The sequence below is a fragment of the Channa argus genome, chromosome 14, assembly GCF_033026475.1.
Source record: "Channa argus isolate prfri chromosome 14, Channa argus male v1.0, whole genome shotgun sequence".
NCBI lineage: Eukaryota > Metazoa > Chordata > Actinopteri > Anabantiformes > Channidae > Channa > Channa argus.
The window spans coordinates 23,749,963-23,769,813 of NC_090210.1; the positions used below are offsets into that span (position 1 = coordinate 23,749,963).

Below are 19,851 nucleotides of genomic sequence, written 5' to 3' on the forward strand. Positions count from 1 at the left end.
TCTTGAAATTGCTTTTATTGCAGTGAGATTTCTTTAGGCATTAAACATTTTTCTTTAAAACAATGCTGATGACATTGTTGGTTTTTAATCGTACAGATTCAAAAACCTGCTTTCTGACAATTCACATGGCAAATCATCACCATTCACTAACTGACTCTCAATACCGAGGGATTAATCTGCAGTAATTCATTCGTGGATTTTACTGTGTTTAGAATCTCTATCTGTAGATGCTACTGTAATTAACTGCAGTTTAGTAAAAGTACACGTATTACTCTCTGAATTGTGTTGAAGGAAAAGCAACAAAAGTACCTTCTTGAGTACAATCTTTAAGTAAATTTGCTTAGTTCCATGCATTCACCACTGGCATTCCGCAGTTTCTTGCATATCACTTTGATTTATGTTCAAAACATCACTTTGTAGTGCACTGACTCCTCAGTAAAAACTGCCCCCAACACCAGCGAAGACTTGTCGTCACGTTGTGCCCGTTGAAAGGATTGGCAGCGACACACAGCTTGAACCCTTTCTGTCTTCAAACCACAGAAACCAGTTGAAGCTTCAATGGCGTCGTGAGCCTAACTGTGCCTGGAAGAAAAGATTAATAATTGCCCCTGTGTCATGGTTAATTCTGGGACTTCTCCTCAAAGTTTTCTCGTTCAGTCATAAATCTTGGTGTGTGTGTGTGTAAGAGAGGGGGGAGAGTGAGGCTGTTTTTTAAGGGGCTGTTAATGAAAGTTAGTGGTGTGGAGAGAGAAACTGTCAACCATCTCTTGTTGTGATAGATTGTTCCTGCTCTTAGCATTAATGGCGACCCGTCACTCTTTCAGACAGCTGCAGTTAAATTAATCAGGTAATGGACCTTAGCCGCTCCACCCCCCAACCCACACACACACACACACACACACACACACACACACACACACACACACACACACACACCTACTGTGCATTTACCTACTCATATTTTCAATCTCTGTTTTCCTCAGTTTGTCGTTTACACTCCGCAGCATCAGTATCTGTTGTCAGTATCTGTGGGGTTTCGCTCGATGTGATGGGGGCCAGCTTTGTGCAGACAGGTCATTTTGGCACAATGACTCTTTTACTACTGAGCCACGTTTGATGTAATACATGTGCAGAATGTGGTTTTGCAAAAAAGCAAGACCCCTTCAGGGTGGCATTGTATGTTGCTGCAGAGCTTGTACATATCATTCATTATTATTAGTGCAGGCTGCCCATGCTGTGTGTGTGTCTCTGTGTTAATACTCTCCCATACTGTCACTGCTGCTTGGCTTCAAAGAAGTCACCATGTTCTTCCCGAAATTCTTTTCACGTTTTCACTCATCAGACCACAGGGCAGTTTTCTTTCTCACCAGCTTTTGAGCTCAGAGAAGGCATCTTGTTTATGTATGGTTGTTTCTCTGCATGGTAGAGTTGTAACTTCTGTTTGCAGACAATGTTTTCCTGAATTAGTGCAACCGGTTTTAATTTACATTTTGCACAACATTCCAACTTTTCTGGCAGTAAAGTTTTATAACTCAATAACGTTTGCACCATTAGAGAAAACTGCAACCTTATTTTGAATCTACGGCCTAAATATTTTTTTTCATGCATTTTAGTGCAATTGTGCCTTTATTTTATACCACACGGTAAAGAGGATTTAGAAAATATGGCGAGATGATAAATAAACTTCACACACACTCACAGAGTTTGACAAATCCCCAGCGTGATGATGGAAAACCAGATTCTTCAGTAGCCATTTACCATTGTCTTTTCATATTTTTGTGAGATCCGGACGTGGCGTTCTACAAAAACACCAGATGTTAAAACTCTGGGCAGCATCTGTGTGATGTCTGCACTGTGTGTGGGTGATGCCAAAGTGTTGCAGGATGAAGGATGTTCTGCTAAAGCTCAGATTCTGCTGTGTTTTGGGCTTTAGTCCACGAGGCCACTTGGAGTCTGCAGCGTTCGAGAAACTGATCCCTGAATATCCTGCCACTTACACACTCCCAGAAACTACTTTTGCTACTTTATTTGACTCTATCCTCTTTCTCTGGCTGCAGTGCGAGCTTTCCGAGTAGGATTTATACAGGAGAGCACCACTTTATTTGGCTGCTCATTCATTTAATGTATGAGCCAGCTGGAGGTTGTGAACTGTTCTGTGCAAACTGCGCCCGGATCAGCGTCTTTCTGCCTGATGTGGAGCATCAGGGCCATAGTGGGAACTTTGTTGCATTTTCTTTTTTTCAGCGTAATTTCAGACTCACACACAGATTATGTCTCCTGTTTCCCCTTCCCACACATTCATTCATTCATTCATTCATTCATTTAGTTTTCTTACACTAATATGAAGGGTGTTTAAGATTTAAGTATTTTACTACTTTTTTTCTTGTTTTTGTGGATCATCTGACTTTCTCTTTGCATCACTTTTTTTTTCTTTCACCTAGGGCTTTTTATTCCTGAGACACACACACACACACACACCTACCTCTTGAGGTTTTCTTTGTATTCATCACCGTAGTTTTCACTCTTAATGTTTCATTCATTGAGTTCCTCTTGAGCATGTCCATTTTCTCCCTTCCTGTTCATCATCTTCTGTCTTTCATTAACACACACACACACACACACACACACCTCTTTGGCTTCTTTCTTTCGAAGTCGTAGATATTCTCTGTGGACTAATTTCCCTGTGAATAATCACGGAGCTTCATTGTGGAAGCGAGCGTGGTGCCAAAGTCATTTCTTCAACGGGCTTCAGCTTTATACTGAGTCAATCATGCCGAAATATCTCTGCAATGGTTTCAATTTTGTTCAGCGTCACTCCCTCCCTATGAATATAATTACTATAGATGGGTCACATTTACGCCTTCTTCATTTACTGCTGCCCAGCTTTAAATTAACTGACTTGGTTTTGAAGCAGTCAGAAGTACTTGTTGGCTGCTTTCTTTTTGTGGTCACAAACATTTTGAATCATATTAAGGGAACAGCGGGTCAAACTGTCAAACTTCTGGCTGGCAGCAGTTTGGTTTAAGAGAAGTGCTTTGCATTCATTGTCAAGTAGTCGTCTCAGTTTTAGGTTATCGAAAAGGCTTCTTTGGAGTTTAATTGACTGTGTTATTGTGTCCCAGGTTTGGGAAGTACCGAAAGGACGAGAGGTCGGGGGAAAAGATGGATCGCAAAGGCTCCAGCAAGTGGAGGCCTGACGAGACGCAGGTTTCAGAGGAGGAGACGATGAAGATGAGGATGGAGCAGGAGAGGTAAGGTCTCCATGATGTTCATCCTAAAGGTGTTGGATGGGGCTGAAGTCAGGGTTCTGTTAGTGTTAGTGTACCGGAGCATCCTGGTTTTAAAACCAAACAGGACCTTATCCAACATGCTGCTACAGTGTTGGAGGACAATAAACACATCATTGAATGTTGTAGCATAGTTGAGTTGCAGATTTCAATCCTCTTTAAGTTCAGACAAATGGACGTTGAACTGAGTTTAAAGCACAGGTAGGTCCTGTAGATGTTGATCTGCCTTGGATTCAATAACAAAGAGGACGATGAGTAAAAGAAATCGGCTAGTTTAAGGTAAGACAGCCTGTTCCTGTTAATCACTGTTTTCCTTTTGTAAGCGTTTGGCAGGTTATGATCAACCATTGTGAAATATAATGCATGTAAATTCCTTGTGTTGAGCTAATGTTTGCTTTGTTCCTTCTGGTGGTGCAACGTGATGGCATCCACGAAACGAGGAACTCAGATCTCCTCAAAAGAAAGACAGAAAGTATATGTGCAGCAACGCGGAAATTAGTGGCTGTGGAACCAGAGTTGGTGAATCTAGCAAAGCAACCTAGCAAACCGCTCCTTTCCGTTCTGCCTCATAAAGGTTTTGTGTTTGCAGGATAAAAAAAAACTGTATAGCAAATGAGTAGATGGTGATTAAATCATTAAAATAATGAGTCTTTTACTGTTATCCAGTGGGCGCCCAAAACCAACAAGTCTCTTTCTCACTACGCAAGTGTCTCTCTGTCTTTTCACCGCACTAAATGTCAGGCCGGCACCGTGCCAGCTTTTTGGGGGTGGCGCTTTATAAATGCCAAGGCCATTACAGCCCTGCCAGCTAATTAATTTCCATGCTCTTGGTGTAGGGGCAGGAGTCATTACTCCACGCTGTTGCTCGTTATGAAAATTTAGTTTGTAATTCTTTCTTTATGCCTGCAGAGCAGATAGTCCAATAATATGATAATAGCTAAGTCTTTATTTTTAATTGGCACAAGGTTAATGCAAATGCCACGTCCGTTGATTTGGTTGTTAGGCTGAATATTGTTAAAAGTTCACAACGGTGTCTTTGTACATTAATGCAGCACATAGCTTCTCTGTTATGTCTCACCCTCAAATGTCAAAGTCACATGCATTTATTAACATGATGGATTGCAACCGTTTTAAAAGTGTGCAGGACGGCTGTGACGGTATTCAAACATGCACCTTTTTCTGCACTCATCCAACTCGTTCTGCAGATTTACAGCATCATCAGGACTTGTTGGGCTTGTATCCTGATTCCAAAGTAGATTAAACACAGCTTTTTATTGTTTAGTTTATACTTTTAAAAAAGTGGTTTTCATTCCTAATGTAATTTAAAAATGGTGTTATTCCTAATTCATTCAAGCCAGAAAGCACTAAACACTCGGTATGAGATTGAAATCTAATTTAAACAAACAGTTGTTGATCAGTTGTAGTAGACACTAAGTCATTTCACATATTTCTTTCTCTTACTCCAAGATTTGTTGTTGATGAGATTCTCTCCAAGAGCAGAAAAGAGCTGCATTAATTTATTTTTTGTTTGTTAGGCTTTAGGTGCTTGATTCACTCAAACCAAGCATCTGAAAAGCCCAAGCCCCCTTCTGGCTTGTATTTAACCACTAGCTGAGATACATAGACATTGACCGGAAGATCTCCTGAGGAGGTGGAAGTCTGCGGCTGCGTGTGTGTTAAATAACAATCCAGTTAGCTGCCTTTCGGCCAGCTGCCCTCCCAAGGTTCAGCTGGGAGCTTTGGCATCTCGCTGCAGAGCCTCTATTGATTGACTGCTGCCAGAGGCTCTGATTAATCCAGCTGTGATTGACTAGATGAATGGATTCCCTCATAGGGTTAGCTCTCAGACCCTAGTGCACACCAGTCCCAAGGCAGGAAAATAAATCAAGGCAGACAAACAGTGTACTGATGTGTCCAGGGAATAATACATAAGTGTGTGTGCTCTCTGTGGTGGAGCTGGGCTCTGCTAGGAATTGTACTTTTACAAGGTTATAATTAAAGTTAAAACTGTACTATGTGTTTATTATTGACGTCACAGTGGGTGATGAATTATATTGAGAGGTGGTTCTAATGTTTTGGATCCCTAATTAATGTTAAAGCATGAGAACTACATTAGAAATGAACGGATATTGTAATGTATTTTGGCTGAATCAGATTCATCTTTATATTTTCTGTACTAAAATGCAGATGCTGAACCAAACAAATAAAAAGAAACAAACAAATTACTTAAAACAGGGAAAAATGACCAAAAATACACATTAAATTACCAAAAAAAAAAAATAGAGAGACAAAACCACCAAAAACGAGTATTAACGAGAACCAAAACTAGACCCGAAATCATCCTACAGAGACGGAAAATAACGGAAAACAACACGACAGCCTCATTATAGCTGTTTTTTAGTGTGAGGGTTCAGGTCTCATTTACCCATTTGTGCCCATTTCCTCATGAATGTAGTATCAACCATTTTCTCATTTTGCCAGTCTGTGAATCTGATCTGTTTTGAGAGGCCGTCATAAAGGTTCCCAGGACTTGGACCCCTGCTACTCCTTCACACCATCGACTCAAGCCCGGTCACTTACTGTAAAATGTTTTTCATAAAGTTCACATTGTTAAACAATCCTTGAACAATTGAAATTCCTGCACCAGCACGGCCATGTTAATACATAGCAAGTGCTTCAAAACAGGCTACGGCTGCATGTCTCCACATCATATCTACATATCCGTGCTATCAGCAGCCGCCCTATCCTGCTGGCCCTTCTCCCTTTAGGTACTTCCTGCCTTTCATAGTGGTCTATCAGTTGTGTCAGCATTAGCGCTAAAAGGAAGGTTTATTACCCAGTGGGTACAATAGCACATAATGGAGCATTGTTCTGGCCCAGTGTGGTAGAAAGGTCACTCGTCAAACACATTTCTTCCACCGTAATGTCCCATCCTGCCATTTCTATGCCCCTTTATCTCCTGTCTCTCCCTCTTATTTATTTCGTTTTTTTTTACTCTTCACTCATTTATTCAACCTATGGCTCTGTCTCAACCCCCTCTCTCTCTTTTTTTATCATTTGCCCATCTTACTCAAAGTATTTTCATCTCTCGTTACACTTAGTCACTGGAAAGAAAACAGGCTTTTCCTTACGCAAATATTTTGGGCCCGAGAGGGTAAAGATTAGTCTAAGTGTGGTTTTCCTTCCTGTCCCATTTCAATCAACGTAATTGTACTTGTGAAACATTTTTAGCCACATTTCTCTCTAAGTGCTTGTCACGTTGACATACGTAAAGACTACTTTTAAAGGAGCACTTCACTGAAATCACATTCACATTGCCGCCTTAAAAGTGGGGGCTCAGACGATGTGGCTGAAAATACCACAAAGATCGGGATGCACACAAGATACAGTGGAGTCTCATAGCAACCCAATTCCTAGATGAACAAACACTAGCAATAATATGCATAGAAACCCTTTCAGCAGCATCATCATTTATGGTTAGTTAAGGTACGAATGCTCGGAGAGCACAACAAATGGGATAAACAATTGTCGTTAATCAAATAGAGCGTTTTAAATGTGAGGAATGGCTGTAAATGATCCTAAACTGAGCTTCTAACCACACAATCCTTTTATGCAACGTGGTACTTTCATGTAGCCCACATTGATTTGGAGCGCTGGTCGTGCACGTCAGCACAAATTGGTGCTAAACCGAATGCGATCCTTCGAATGACCAGTTGTTCCTGTTGTTTTCTGTAACCTAAAAATACAATGAACCAATAAAATTCACAGATTAATAGAAACTAAAAACCTACAGTGCAGCCACTGTGTGTTTCAGAGCGGTTTTAAAAGTACAGATGTAGATGGCTGCTCATTTCTCACTCAGACAACGACCCCACTGACCCGTTCAGGGCCTTGTTATGGAAAGGAGCTGCACTGGAGAAGGCCAGGCGCTGGATTGGTATGTCTGGCCTTATCTTATCAGCGACTGTGCTTGTGTTTACAATGAGTAGCTGCTCCCACTTGTGCTGCTGCTGCTTTCTGTGATGGAAAACACAGCTTCCTCTGCGTTTAAAGATAGATCCTTCACGGGGCCTGCTTCCTTCTGCACTATTAGATAATTGCTGAGTCCACAAACACAGACACATTGTGCAAATTCACGTTCTCTGACGTGGGTCGAGCTTTTGGACTAAGTCTGCATTTTGCTGTACAGACGTACCAGAGGGTATTTTTCAGTTTTTCTTCTTCTTTTATTTTTTTGTAGATATGCATTTTGTACCCTTCAATGGGGTGCCCTCATTATTAGACATCCAGCATTGTTTCGCTATGCACAGCATGCAGATTTTCTGGAGGAAGCATTTCACATTTGAGCCCGCTGAGCTCTTGCTGGAGTTTCACCCCCTGCCTCGTCACCACCGAGTCTGTCCCATTCACTTTCCCACTGCCATTAAAAAGGGGCCTGGAGAAAAGACAGCAGTATGATAATTGGTAGTTGTAAAGCTCTGATAATTGGCAAGTCTGTAATTATGGGGCTCCGCAATAGGTAGTCCCTCCCCTATCAGCCCCCCCCCGCTCCCCCCCTCCCTACCCCCACCGCTGTAGAAAATAGTGTTGCCAGTTTTTCACAAGATAATGGCCTAAAGAGAGAGAGAGTATGTGTGATTGCTGTTGTGTGTTTGAGTCTGTGTGGGAGACTGAGAGGTGTCAGGGGTGTGTGTGTGTGTGTGTGTGTGTGAAGAAGTGAAAATGATGGTAGCCATACATTAGCAGCACTCTGCTTTTCTTCTATGAGCTGCTGCGGGGGTTAGAGACTATTAAGCATTGTTTATGGTATTACTCAGTGGGGAAAAACATAAATAATAGACTCCACGTATTTCGCCTCTTCTGTAACGCAAAGTTAAAAAGACAATAAACAACCACTTGCAGATGTTGCAACGATACGGCGTTTTGTTAATGTGACAGCTGAGATTTACTCTGTGTCTCGGCTCTCCGGTGTATAGAATGCAACAGAAAGGCTTTACCTGGCAAACTGAGATCGGTACAGTGCGATATGCCATGTTTCTTCTAAAGCACTAACGTGTAGTTAGGATTCTGACTGAAATGTGTAACGACGAGAGGTTTGTGTCACTGTTTGCTGCACAGTGGTGCTGTGAGTTGTCAATAAAATAACTGGTCACTTATCCCAAATGGAATCCTGAGTTTTTCCAGATATTATCCAGAGGGGCAGTATTTGAGAATTGGATCTTACCCAGGCAGCTCCCCAGTACAAAGCGTGTTGATTACATGTATGCAACTGTGGCGCAGGCAGGTAGAGCGGTCGTCCACAAATCCCGGAGTTGTTGGTTCGAGGCAGGCACCACCCTTCGCTCAGATTAAACAGAGTAGTACCTCATAAGTAGAAACATGGACTCACATGGACTGTGGCCTGATGTGGGGTACAGGCGTGGAAAGGAAACTCTAGAGTATGTCTAGATCTGATTCTCCAGATATTCTCTGGAGTTCATATGTGAAAGAGGCTTTCGATGCAAAATGATTCCTCATAACCAGCTATTACTCGAGGGGAGGCAGAGAGTGAATGGAAACCTTTGAATAACCATCTCTCTTTGTGTCTCCCTTGACCTTTCTACGTCTCTTGCTTTCTGTCTTTCGTCTATTGTTGATTTTACCTCGTTGCCACCTTTTCATTTTGCTGCATTTTCCTATTTTGCCCGAGGTGCAGAGATGCATCTGCTTTGTGTTCGTATACAGCGGCCACGCAGCTGTGTGCAAGATAGACCACTGCAGAGCACAACAAATGGGATAAACAATTGTCGTTAATCAAATAGAGCGTTTTAAATGTGAGGAATGGCTGTAAATGATCCTAAACTGAGCTTCTAACCACACAATCCTTTTATGCAACGTGGTACTTTCATGTAGCCCACATTGATTTGGAGCGCTGGTCGTGCACGTCAGCACAAATTGGTGCTAAACCGAATGCGATCCTTCGTATGACCAGTTGTTCCTGTTGTTTTCTGTAACCTAAAAATACAATGAACCAATAAAATTCACAGATTAATAGAAACTAAAAACCTACAGTGCAGCCACTGTGTGTTTCAGAGCGGTTTTAAAAGTACAGATGTAGATGGCTGCTCATTTCTCACTCAGACAACGACCCCACTGACCCGTTCAGGGCCTTGTTATGGAAAGGAGCTGCACTGGAGAAGGCCAGGCGCTGGATTGGTATGTCTGGCCTTATCTTATCAGCGACTGTGCTTGTGTTTACAATGAGTAGCTGCTCCCACTTGTGCTGCTGCTGCTTTCTGTGATGGAAAACACAGCTTCCTCTGCGTTTAAAGATAGATCCTTCACGGGGCCTGCTTCCTTCTGCACTATTAGATAATTGCTGAGTCCACAAACACAGACACATTGTGCAAATTCACGTTCTCTGACGTGGGTCGAGCTTTTGGACTAAGTCTGCATTTTGCTGTACAGACGTACCAGAGGGTATTTTTCAGTTTTTCTTCTTCTTTTATTTTTTTGTAGATCTGCATTTTGTACCCTTCAATGGGGTGCCCTCATTATTAGACATCCAGCATTGTTTCGCTATGCACAGCATGCAGATTTTCTGGAGGAAGCATTTCACATTTGAGCCCGCTGAGCTCTTGCTGGAGTTTCACCCCCTGCCTCGTCACCACCGAGTCTGTCCCATTCACTTTCCCACTGCCATTAAAAAGGGGCCTGGAGAAAAGACAGCAGTATGATAATTGGTAGTTGTAAAGCTCTGATAATTGGCAAGTCTGTAATTATGGGGCTCCGCAATAGGTAGTCCCTCCCCTATCAGCCCCCCCCCGCTCCCCCCCTCCCTACCCCCACCGCTGTAGAAAATAGTGTTGCCAGTTTTTCACAAGATAATGGCCTAAAGAGAGAGAGAGTATGTGTGATTGCTGTTGTGTGTTTGAGTCTGTGTGGGAGACTGAGAGGTGTCAGGGGTGTGTGTGTGTGTGTGTGTGTGTGAAGAAGTGAAAATGATGGTAGCCATACATTAGCAGCACTCTGCTTTTCTTCTATGAGCTGCTGCGGGGGTTAGAGACTATTAAGCATTGTTTATGGTATTACTCAGTGGGGAAAAACATAAATAATAGACTCCACGTATTTCGCCTCTTCTGTAACGCAAAGTTAAAAAGACAATAAACAACCACTTGCAGATGTTGCAACGATACGGCGTTTTGTTAATGTGACAGCTGAGATTTACTCTGTGTCTCGGCTCTCCGGTGTATAGAATGCAACAGAAAGGCTTTACCTGGCAAACTGAGATCGGTACAGTGCGATATGCCATGTTTCTTCTAAAGCACTAACGTGTAGTTAGGATTCTGACTGAAATGTGTAACGACGAGAGGTTTGTGTCACTGTTTGCTGCACAGTGGTGCTGTGAGTTGTCAATAAAATAACTGGTCACTTATCCCAAATGGAATCCTGAGTTTTTCCAGATATTATCCAGAGGGGCAGTATTTGAGAATTGGATCTTACCCAGGCAGCTCCCCAGTACAAAGCGTGTTGATTACATGTATGCAACTGTGGCGCAGGCAGGTAGAGCGGTCGTCCACAAATCCCGGAGTTGTTGGTTCGAGGCAGGCACCACCCTTCGCTCAGATTAAACAGAGTAGTACCTCATAAGTAGAAACATGGACTCACATGGACTGTGGCCTGATGTGGGGTACAGGCGTGGAAAGGAAACTCTAGAGTATGTCTAGATCTGATTCTCCAGATATTCTCTGGAGTTCATATGTGAAAGAGGCTTTCGATGCAAAATGATTCCTCATAACCAGTTGTGGATGTCATCATGCCTTTAAATGGCTGTTATCTGTTATAAGCATCATAGCTATGGGCCAGTAGGTATCTGCTTTGTGTGCTGGAAGTTTTTTGGTTTTGGCCCAAGAAATAGACTTAAAGACCGGTTTAGACACAGAAATCAGAAGACAGGGATGGAGAAACATTGTGAGGTGTTTTAAACTATGGAGACAACACTCACGGTATCAAATGGGGCCCAATCTGCTCTTGTCTCTGCTTTTGCCGCCCATCCACTCTGACTTTCTCCCAACAAGGACTGTGTCAAAGCTGCTAGATGTCGCAGAGTCTTTTATTTAATTTTTGATTTTTAATTTTTTTATCAAGCTACAGTTTAATATGTTTTTGGTTCTTTGCTGCCATAATCAAAGCATTATTTTAATAACTGAGACAGTTCTAGACCTTGAAATATTTGTTTTAACTGAGACATCAGCCCTGTTGCCCTTTGTCCTTTGTCTGGTCAATTTAACTTACTAAGCTTTACAAAAACTAAAGCCGGTGATTTATTTATGTTTAATTTTTTGGGCTGTTGATATTTAAGCACAGCAACGGATGAATTGGGTAACGTGTCTTGAAAGCAACATAAAGAACATAAAAGTTTGCACACAGCCCCAGTTTTTTGTTGTGACTTGCTGCGAAAAATCATGCTAGGCCCTTTCAGTATGAACTTAATCCTCATCACCACCAGGATCCAGGCAAAGACCAGGGAGCTGCGGGAGCGCCAGGCTAGGGAACGGGACTACGCTGAGATTCTGGACATAAGTCGCACGCCGGAGAGATCCTCTGAGGAGGAGCATCCGTACGCTGGGATCAACCCCGTGAACAGCTTTGTGGACAGCGCTGAGAGCCGACCCCACAGCCCGCGAGAAGACTACCCCTACATCCACCCACACCACCAGCACCAGCACCAGCAGCAGCAGCACTCGGATTCCCTCTACACACAAGTCAGCAAGGCGCGCGCCGACCGGCCTCCCTCTGCAGACAGGTAGGGGTGGATGTGTGCATGCGGAGCTGTTTACTATTTCATTTTCGCTTTTCACTTGAAAGAAAATTGTTTTGTGACACTAATGAATCCCACTGTGGTCACGAACCATTTCCATTCGGACCACGTGACGAGAGCCTGTCATTCATGGTTCAGCAACCTTTTTACCTCTAATTCAAAAGCACGAGGCAGCCAATTATGGTGCTTCAGTGAAGGTCTGTCCAGACCTGACTCTGCCTCACATTTCCAGCTCTCATGACTCTGAGGCAGCATAACTGCACAGGCTATCACACCTGGAGGAGAAAATAATCACAGCAACAGAAAGCAGGCAGTAAATGTCAGCTCGCCGACTGCTAGACACAATGCGTTGTTCTCGGGTGGGGGTGGGGAGGGGGGGGGGTGGGATTACTCGAGGGGAGGCAGAGAGTGAATGGAAACCTTTGAATAACCATCTCTCTTTGTGTCTCCCTTGACCTTTCTACGTCTCTTGCTTTCTGTCTTTCGTCTATTGTTGATTTTACCTCGTTGCCACCTTTTCATTTTGCTGCATTTTCCTATTTTGCCCGAGGTGCAGAGATGCATCTGCTTTGTGTTCGTATACAGCGGCCACGCAGCTGTGTGCAAGATAGACCACTGCAGTGACAGGAAGCCTAGTAAACCGGCGTGTTCTGGAAGCATGCATCTTCTCTGCAGTGCAGATCCGTGCTGAGCTGCTCCCCCGATCCTCCTCCAATCAATAAATGGAGAGATTCGTAGCCCTAAGATGGATTTAGGAGTCTTGAACCAGTGGAGAAAAGCCTGCAGTGTAGTAGAAGGACAAGCTGAATGAACTGGTTTGTCTTAGTCGTGGTTTTCGCACATCCCCAGATGGCCCCAGCAGCCTGTGAGTCCTTCAAGAGTGCTGTTGCTCGTATTGATTCATAATTCATCGCGCTGCTGTTGTTGCTGTTGTGATTTTTATTTTTTAAATCCCCAATGTGCCGCTGTGTTGAAGTATGCAGATTTCATATAAGGAGTCTTATTCATAATACTCATAATTTACAGCCTGTGAAAAAAGTGCGGCTTTTTCACAGTTTCACCGTGAAACATTTAGCAGTTTTTCTTTGTATTCGTTTGTCGCTCTGAGAATTTGCTGATTGTATTTTCTGGAAGTTTCAGACTGAAATTCAGACTAAAGCAACTTCATCTTTCATCATCTTTGGCAGTGGGAGGCTGTGATTGGTCTCCTGACTATCTGTTTACATTTATTGCTGAAATGATTAATCTGTCAGTCGGAGAAATAATGGCTACATCAGTCAACAGTTCACTTCTAACTGTTCCACCGGGTGCACGACACATAACTTTTAATTGCTTTTCAGAAGCGATTGAGCTGAATATTGATCACCTCACTTGAGTCTGATTTTGGTGGCCCTTTGGCCTCACTGAGCACTTGTGATTATGGACGGACGTCTTAAACGTTCCTCTTGGCTAAACATGCTGAGCCAGATGTGAAAGTCTGGCTGTTTTTTTCTAGAGGCTCTGAGGGACTCGGTCTCCGTTCCCTGATACCCAATCAAAAGAAAAATACACCTCCACTAAGAACCAGGAAGCTTGTTTTCCTGTTTCCTGTCGGCCCCCTGCTGAACAGGAAGTGAAGTAGACCCCGTCATGCCAAGCGCAGGAGGTGGTGGGCGGAAGTCGGCCGAGTGCAGGAGCGCTGCTTATGATGGGAAATAAATGGCAGCATGTGAAGAGTGAAGAGAAGCCTTTTGAAATGGCCGCACTCAGTTTAAGGTTTGCTGCGAGTCAGCTCCATAATTAAACTGTTGCTGTATTATGGATTTGCTTTCTTCACTGCTTAGGTCAGGGGTCGTTTAACCGGCTGTGTCTGTTATTGTTTTAGCTTGATAAAGAGGGGAAGTGCATTGATTTCTGGAAACATCCATTTTTTTTTTTTTTTTTTTGCACCAAAAAGCACAATATTGACAGTTGTATGTCTGTGTTTGTGTGGTGTTTTTGTCATGTTGTGATTGGCACATCATCACAACAGATTGGCATATGAGTCAGAGTGAAAGGGAGCGTGCTAAAAGTGGAGCAAACGGGCGTCGCAGAATATTACACGGGGATATTTGCTACGTGTGCATCTTATTTTAAACTTGCGTTAGTGATTCAGGCTGCGAAAGCACACATTTAAAATATAACATCTTCAGACAAACATTAGCTATAAATAATCTATTCTTTAGTAAATACTCTATTCTGAAGTGAGTCTTCATCAGCAGGTTGAGGTTGAGATTACTGGATCTACTTCTTAATTGTTTTTCCTAATGTTGCAGCATTTTGTAAAAGGCGTCTGAGACAGAAATATCACGTGTTACGGTTTTATAGCTTGACTAACTATGCTAGTCAGTATCACAACTGATCTACAGGAGAATCTTAATCTGCTGAGATTTCAGTCAAAGTATCCTGACATTGAAGTTTGAATATTGGTGAATATTCAGTCAGATAAAAGAATAAAATCCGATAATTTTGTAAATAGAAATAAAATAGTCGACACCTTCAATCATCAAAATCATCCTGTTAAGGGATCTGGGCACACAGACTATTCATGCTCACATTTTGCCATGATTCTATTTACCTATAAGGGTAATTATCCTAATCTAAAATGAAAAATAACACGAAAACTTTAAATATTTTCATATACTGGAATAAAATGATTTCACCACAGAAAATTATAAACTTAAACCAAAACAAAACTATGAATGGCAGCTAAACAACAAACGATTAATACAATAAAAATAAAATAGAAATCACAAGAAAATAGATAGATAGAACACATAGTCCGCGGCAGCGGAAAAGATCAGCGATGTCAGATTCCAATCACTACAGACAAAACACACAATCTGCTGTTTGAGATGGTGGAATATGTCAACCAGGTTATGTGACACACAGTCTTCATCTGAAATGTATCTTTCTTAAACTAGTGTCAGTTTGTTATCAATGTTTTGTTGTTGATACCTGGTTCAAGAATTCAGTCCCGATCTTGCATTTTAATAGAATTAGCCAGTCTGAAACCATTGTGTTATAGTTATAATCTTGAATTCTTTTTCATGCCACACTGTCCTTCCCCTCAACCAAAGTTACTTAACTGAAATGCAAATGAGTCCATGAGATAAAACCTAAACTGAAACCACTGGGGAATCTGAGTGAAACTTAAGGGACATTAAGATTGAATCCAAAATGCAAACTAATTTGAACATATAAAAACCTTCTCACCTTTGCATTGCACACATTGCTAAAATGAATTACAAGTGAATTTGTTTTAGCACAGCTGCCACTCACACATCTGCAAATCCTCCCCCAGCACCAACCGCTGATGCAGCTTGGTTTAAACTCCATTACATCTGGTGCAGTTCACGGTGTAAGTGCCTACATGGCTTTAACCTTATGCACTATAAATTATATATTTGTATCATTGTGCTTGTCAAAGGATCAAATCAGAGTGAATGGCAGAATCCCACTGTCCCTGGAGTCTCTGCTCTAATAGCATGTTCAGTCGCCGTCCTTTCAAAACATATAGCGCTGTCAGAAATGTCAATGTTACTGCAAAACAACTGACGAGGCTGGAAGGAGCTTCAGAGGCCTGTGGGGAGCGGTCTGCTCTTCTTATTGACCGAGACGACCAGAGGCTCAACCAGTCTCCTAATGCAAGCCTGAAACCACATTTAGCTTTTTGGTCTCCTGACGTCTGCTCTGTAGGTTTACGTTTAGATGAGTTAGCTGTTGTGTTGTTGTTGTTGTTGTTTTTTTTTTAAATTTCTTTCCCTTTTTTTTTTTTTAAACAGAGGAACAAGATGTTTTCGTTGTGTTACTCTCGCGTAGGTGTTACGGTGTGATATCTGGTTGGGAACATTTGTTTTTGTGTTTTCCTTTTGGCTCCCACCCAAATTGTGTAACCTTGCTGCTGGGACACTGCTGGTTTTTCTTTTTTTTCTTACTTCTCAAAGCTCTATTACATTTTTTTTTTTTTTTTTTTTTTTTTAATCTCCAAACTAAAAAAAAAAATTCTTCACTCTGTTTGGCATCTGGAAACATTTTTCACCATGGTATTTTTCATTCATATCCTAAGAACTGTAAATCATAGAGTTTATTTAAAGTAAATTATACAATTTGTAGTAAATCCGGTGCCAGATCCTGTGTCTTTGGTGCCAATTAATAAGCTGACTGCACCAAAAGCAAACTGTGGAATTAGTCACTATGCATCACACTCCATCCCTGTAAGTTCCCAGAGAGCCAAGTGAATTAGCCACCATTGTTTTATTCCTTTCCCAGCTACAAGGCAGCAGTGAATGCTGGGAAGGCTCACAGGGATTTGCTGTGATTTGATTCTCAGCGTTTCCCGAGGAGGCAGCACTCTTATTGAATCGGCTCCATTACATTTCATCTCCACCGGGGGAATAAGAGGCCTCGGAGGGAGCGAACGCAGCCGTGTTGTGTCATAAACACAGCAGCAACAGCCACGCAGACAAACAAACAGACAGCAGTGGCCTCGCAGCTTTTCACAGGCTGATAAGATGGTGTGTGCATGCATTTACACCCGACGTCACGTATGCTGCGGCCTCGCTTGCTCGAATAGTATGGATCTGCACTGGGGTTGGTGTCGTTGCTCACTTTGTTTACATGCAGCAATTCACCGTGTTTGTTGGTTTTGTGCACGTATGTGTGTTTGCTGGAAATTTACCAAAGTGAGAGTGACAAGGCAGAGGTGTGTGTGTGTGTGTGTGTGTGTGAGAGAGACACAAAGACACACACATCCAGAGAGGGAGGGCAGGTATGCAGCTACACACACTGAATACAAAGATTCTGCCAGTGTTTGTGTTGATAGAGGTTGAAACCACAGTTTTGGGATTAACCGGTGAGGAGATCTGGGGGCAAATGTGAGCCGTGGCTTCCTGTTGACCCCATGTTCCCACCTTGGTATGAATTGCCCACATTGCAGGCTCATTATAATTTGTCTGCAGCCCTTCAGACTGACAAACACTGGCTGCTCATTAAAATGAGCTGTGCCCTAGTTTATAGTTATACCATTAAATATACATTTCATCTTTTCCATCTTAAAATCATTTCCTGCAGTAATTAATTAAAAAGATGCTAAACATTGATGCAAATCTTTGCTGCAAAGCAGCTAAACATCTGCTTCTTAAAGCAGCACTAACTAAATTACTACTATTTAAGTCAAGATTGGGGCGTATCACAGTTGTGTGCAGCGACTTAGCCTCTTTACCTCAAGTGTTTTTCATTTTTCAGACTTTCACTTCACTGAAATTGTCCACGGACAAGATCTCCTGCTAAAACTGTGATCAATCACAGCATTTTGGGGCAACTTATGTTAATAATTTCTTCACTAATTTTAAAAATGGAGAAAGACGTCACCCAGTGGAGCGGTGCACCAGAGCCAAAGATTAATAAGCCTAACCCGGGATTCAGATGGCCAAAAGCTTTAACGTCTGCGAGGTGAAGGTTGAAAACATGTTTCATTTAGAAAATGGCCGCGGTTATGCTTTACCCTTCAAAGCCAACCATAGAAGGATTCCACCACAATGCATGTTCACATGTCATACATCCACGTTTTCCATGTGAGAGTAATTTGATGGAACAAAAATGATAACAAACAATAAATATACACTGTACATTATGAAGCTGAACATACAGGAAAGCACACGTTACATGGAACGTAACAAACTCAGCCCTGGCTGTGTGTGACGGAGAAAGAAATGATGGGAGGAAAAAAACCAAATCGGAGAATTTAAAATCCAAATATTGTCGTAGCGATAAACAGACAAGTGAAATGTTGCAGTTTGATGACATCACCATATGCCACGACATAATATGATGACATGTAAGCATTTTAATAGAAGGAGCGAAAATGAACAACTTCGGATCGCGAAGACCTACAATGGCTTTTAGGGGCTTTTTGTTAACGCGTGTTTACGCAGTGTGTGCTGATGAATCACGGTGGGATAACGACACCACAGGAGCATCTTGGAGGCTTGATTTGAGCGTGACGTCTCTAATTCTGGACGCAAAAATGCGTCCTACATCATTTGGTTAGGATTAAATGGAGAGTCGCAAACGTCGGTCACGTAGGGTTAAACGCTTGGAATAGCTGCATTGCTCCTATTTAACACTTTGAGCACAGCAAGTCCAACATTCCTGAGAGGATCTTCCGCTGGAGAAGTAAAATACTAAGACCAAAGTAGAAGCACAAACTGCACAAAAACAAACACATTTCTTTTGTTTTCCAGCCTGATGGCAAAACTGTAGATGCTGCTATTTCATAGTGTTAGATGGGAGCCTTTCTCGCTCATTATCCCCCATAATCCACTTGCCAACAGACATCATCAGTGTTGTTTATTACACTCTCATTCCCATGCTACTGTAATCCCACACATCTGACCTTAAAGCAGTGCTCAATCTGTTTATCTCCTCTGTTTTCACATTAACATGCATCTGCCCTGTTTGATGATTTAACACCTTATCACATCTTGTTTGTTTCTCTGTTAATTTCTAGTAGAATTAGACCATGAGCAGCCATGATTCAGATGGGGCTGCACAATATGTTGTTAAATCCACAGAATCGGCTTTAAAATCCTTATTTATTTAAATGCTTTGCTGTGCTTAAACGTGGACTTTTATTTAAATTCGGGGTGACACAGACAAATCTGACAGATTGAGTTTTAAGCCCAGTACACGATGTGAACTATTCGGGTGGAGGGAAAAAAAAAAGGTTTGCTTGTTCTCTGCTCTGGCTTTTTTCTCTGCCAGACTAACCTGAAGTTGGGGGAACTTGCAGCTGTGACTTTTCCCCTCTTCCGAACCATTAAAGACCTGAGAAAAAAATCGAGCTCTGTCACATCTTTCTGCGCCTCAGCTGCTGTGCTATCTGGCTCGTAATGTGTGAATAGATCCACAGACAAGATGTTGGCTTTCGCTGCTATGTGTTCTCACCACTCACTGAGCAGAACAGGATGTCTCGGTGCAGCTTGGGGAACATCTCTGCTTCAGGGTCACCACGACCCTCCGAATGAGGAAGATCCAATGCAGAATTGGGATCAGCTGCCGCCATATTTAACCGTTAACAACGAATGAAGTTTCAACACCTGAGAAAACTCACATGAGATCACATGAGACGAAGGAGACAAACACATACACACAACAATTCACACCTATGAAATTAACATGCATGTCTTTGGACTTTGGGAGGAAACCGGAGCAAATCCCAGGCAACATGCAAGCTCCTCACAGAAACGAAAAGTAACTGGCTTGAATTTAAGTCTACATCCACGTTTTAATCTGCCTTCGGGATTGAATCCTGCTGAGAGCAAGTTATAAAATGCAACGTCCACGTTTGAATTTGGTTAATATCGGGTTGTATGTTGCCGTGCAGATGATCACCCAGCACCTAAAAGGATGCATTCAGCTGTTCTCCTGCATCATTATAAAGCTGTTACATTTATTTCAGCAACATTTTCATCTTTGAATTCTAATCTCCCTTTTCCTGTATCAGCCTTTCCAAGTTGCAATTGGCTGCGGGATCATAGTCTTTGAAATTATCCAGCCAGCGATCCATTTCAAATAATTTAAAATGGCCGACATACTCTTTTAGTCAACATGTCACATACAAATGATTATGTATGATTGCAGAGCATGAGATAGGTTATAGTAAAGTTGGGCTCCGTCAGCCTCCATCTGCTCCCATTTGGTGGAACCGGTCGTATATATCATGTTGTATATGAGGGGAGACGG

General features: G+C 42.3%; 1 protein-coding gene across 16 annotated transcripts in view; it reads left to right on the forward strand.

Moving 5' to 3' along the window:
• pard3ab (par-3 family cell polarity regulator alpha, b) overlaps positions 1-19,851 on the forward strand; it is a 206,147-nt gene that overhangs the window by 145,418 nt on the left and 40,878 nt on the right. For 14 of the 16 annotated variants that reach the window (XR_010916451.1, XM_067528707.1, XM_067528697.1 and 11 more), the window contains 2 exons: positions 3,123-3,251; positions 11,776-12,072. Coding sequence is in view for 14 of the 16 variants with exons in the window: in XM_067528707.1 (XP_067384808.1) it covers positions 3,123-3,251; positions 11,776-12,072 (426 nt within the window). In the remaining 2 variants the exon portion in view is untranslated. The remainder of the gene's footprint in view (positions 1-3,122; positions 3,252-11,775; positions 12,073-19,851) is intronic. The other 2 variants (XR_010916452.1, XM_067528708.1) reach the window with 1 other exon arrangement.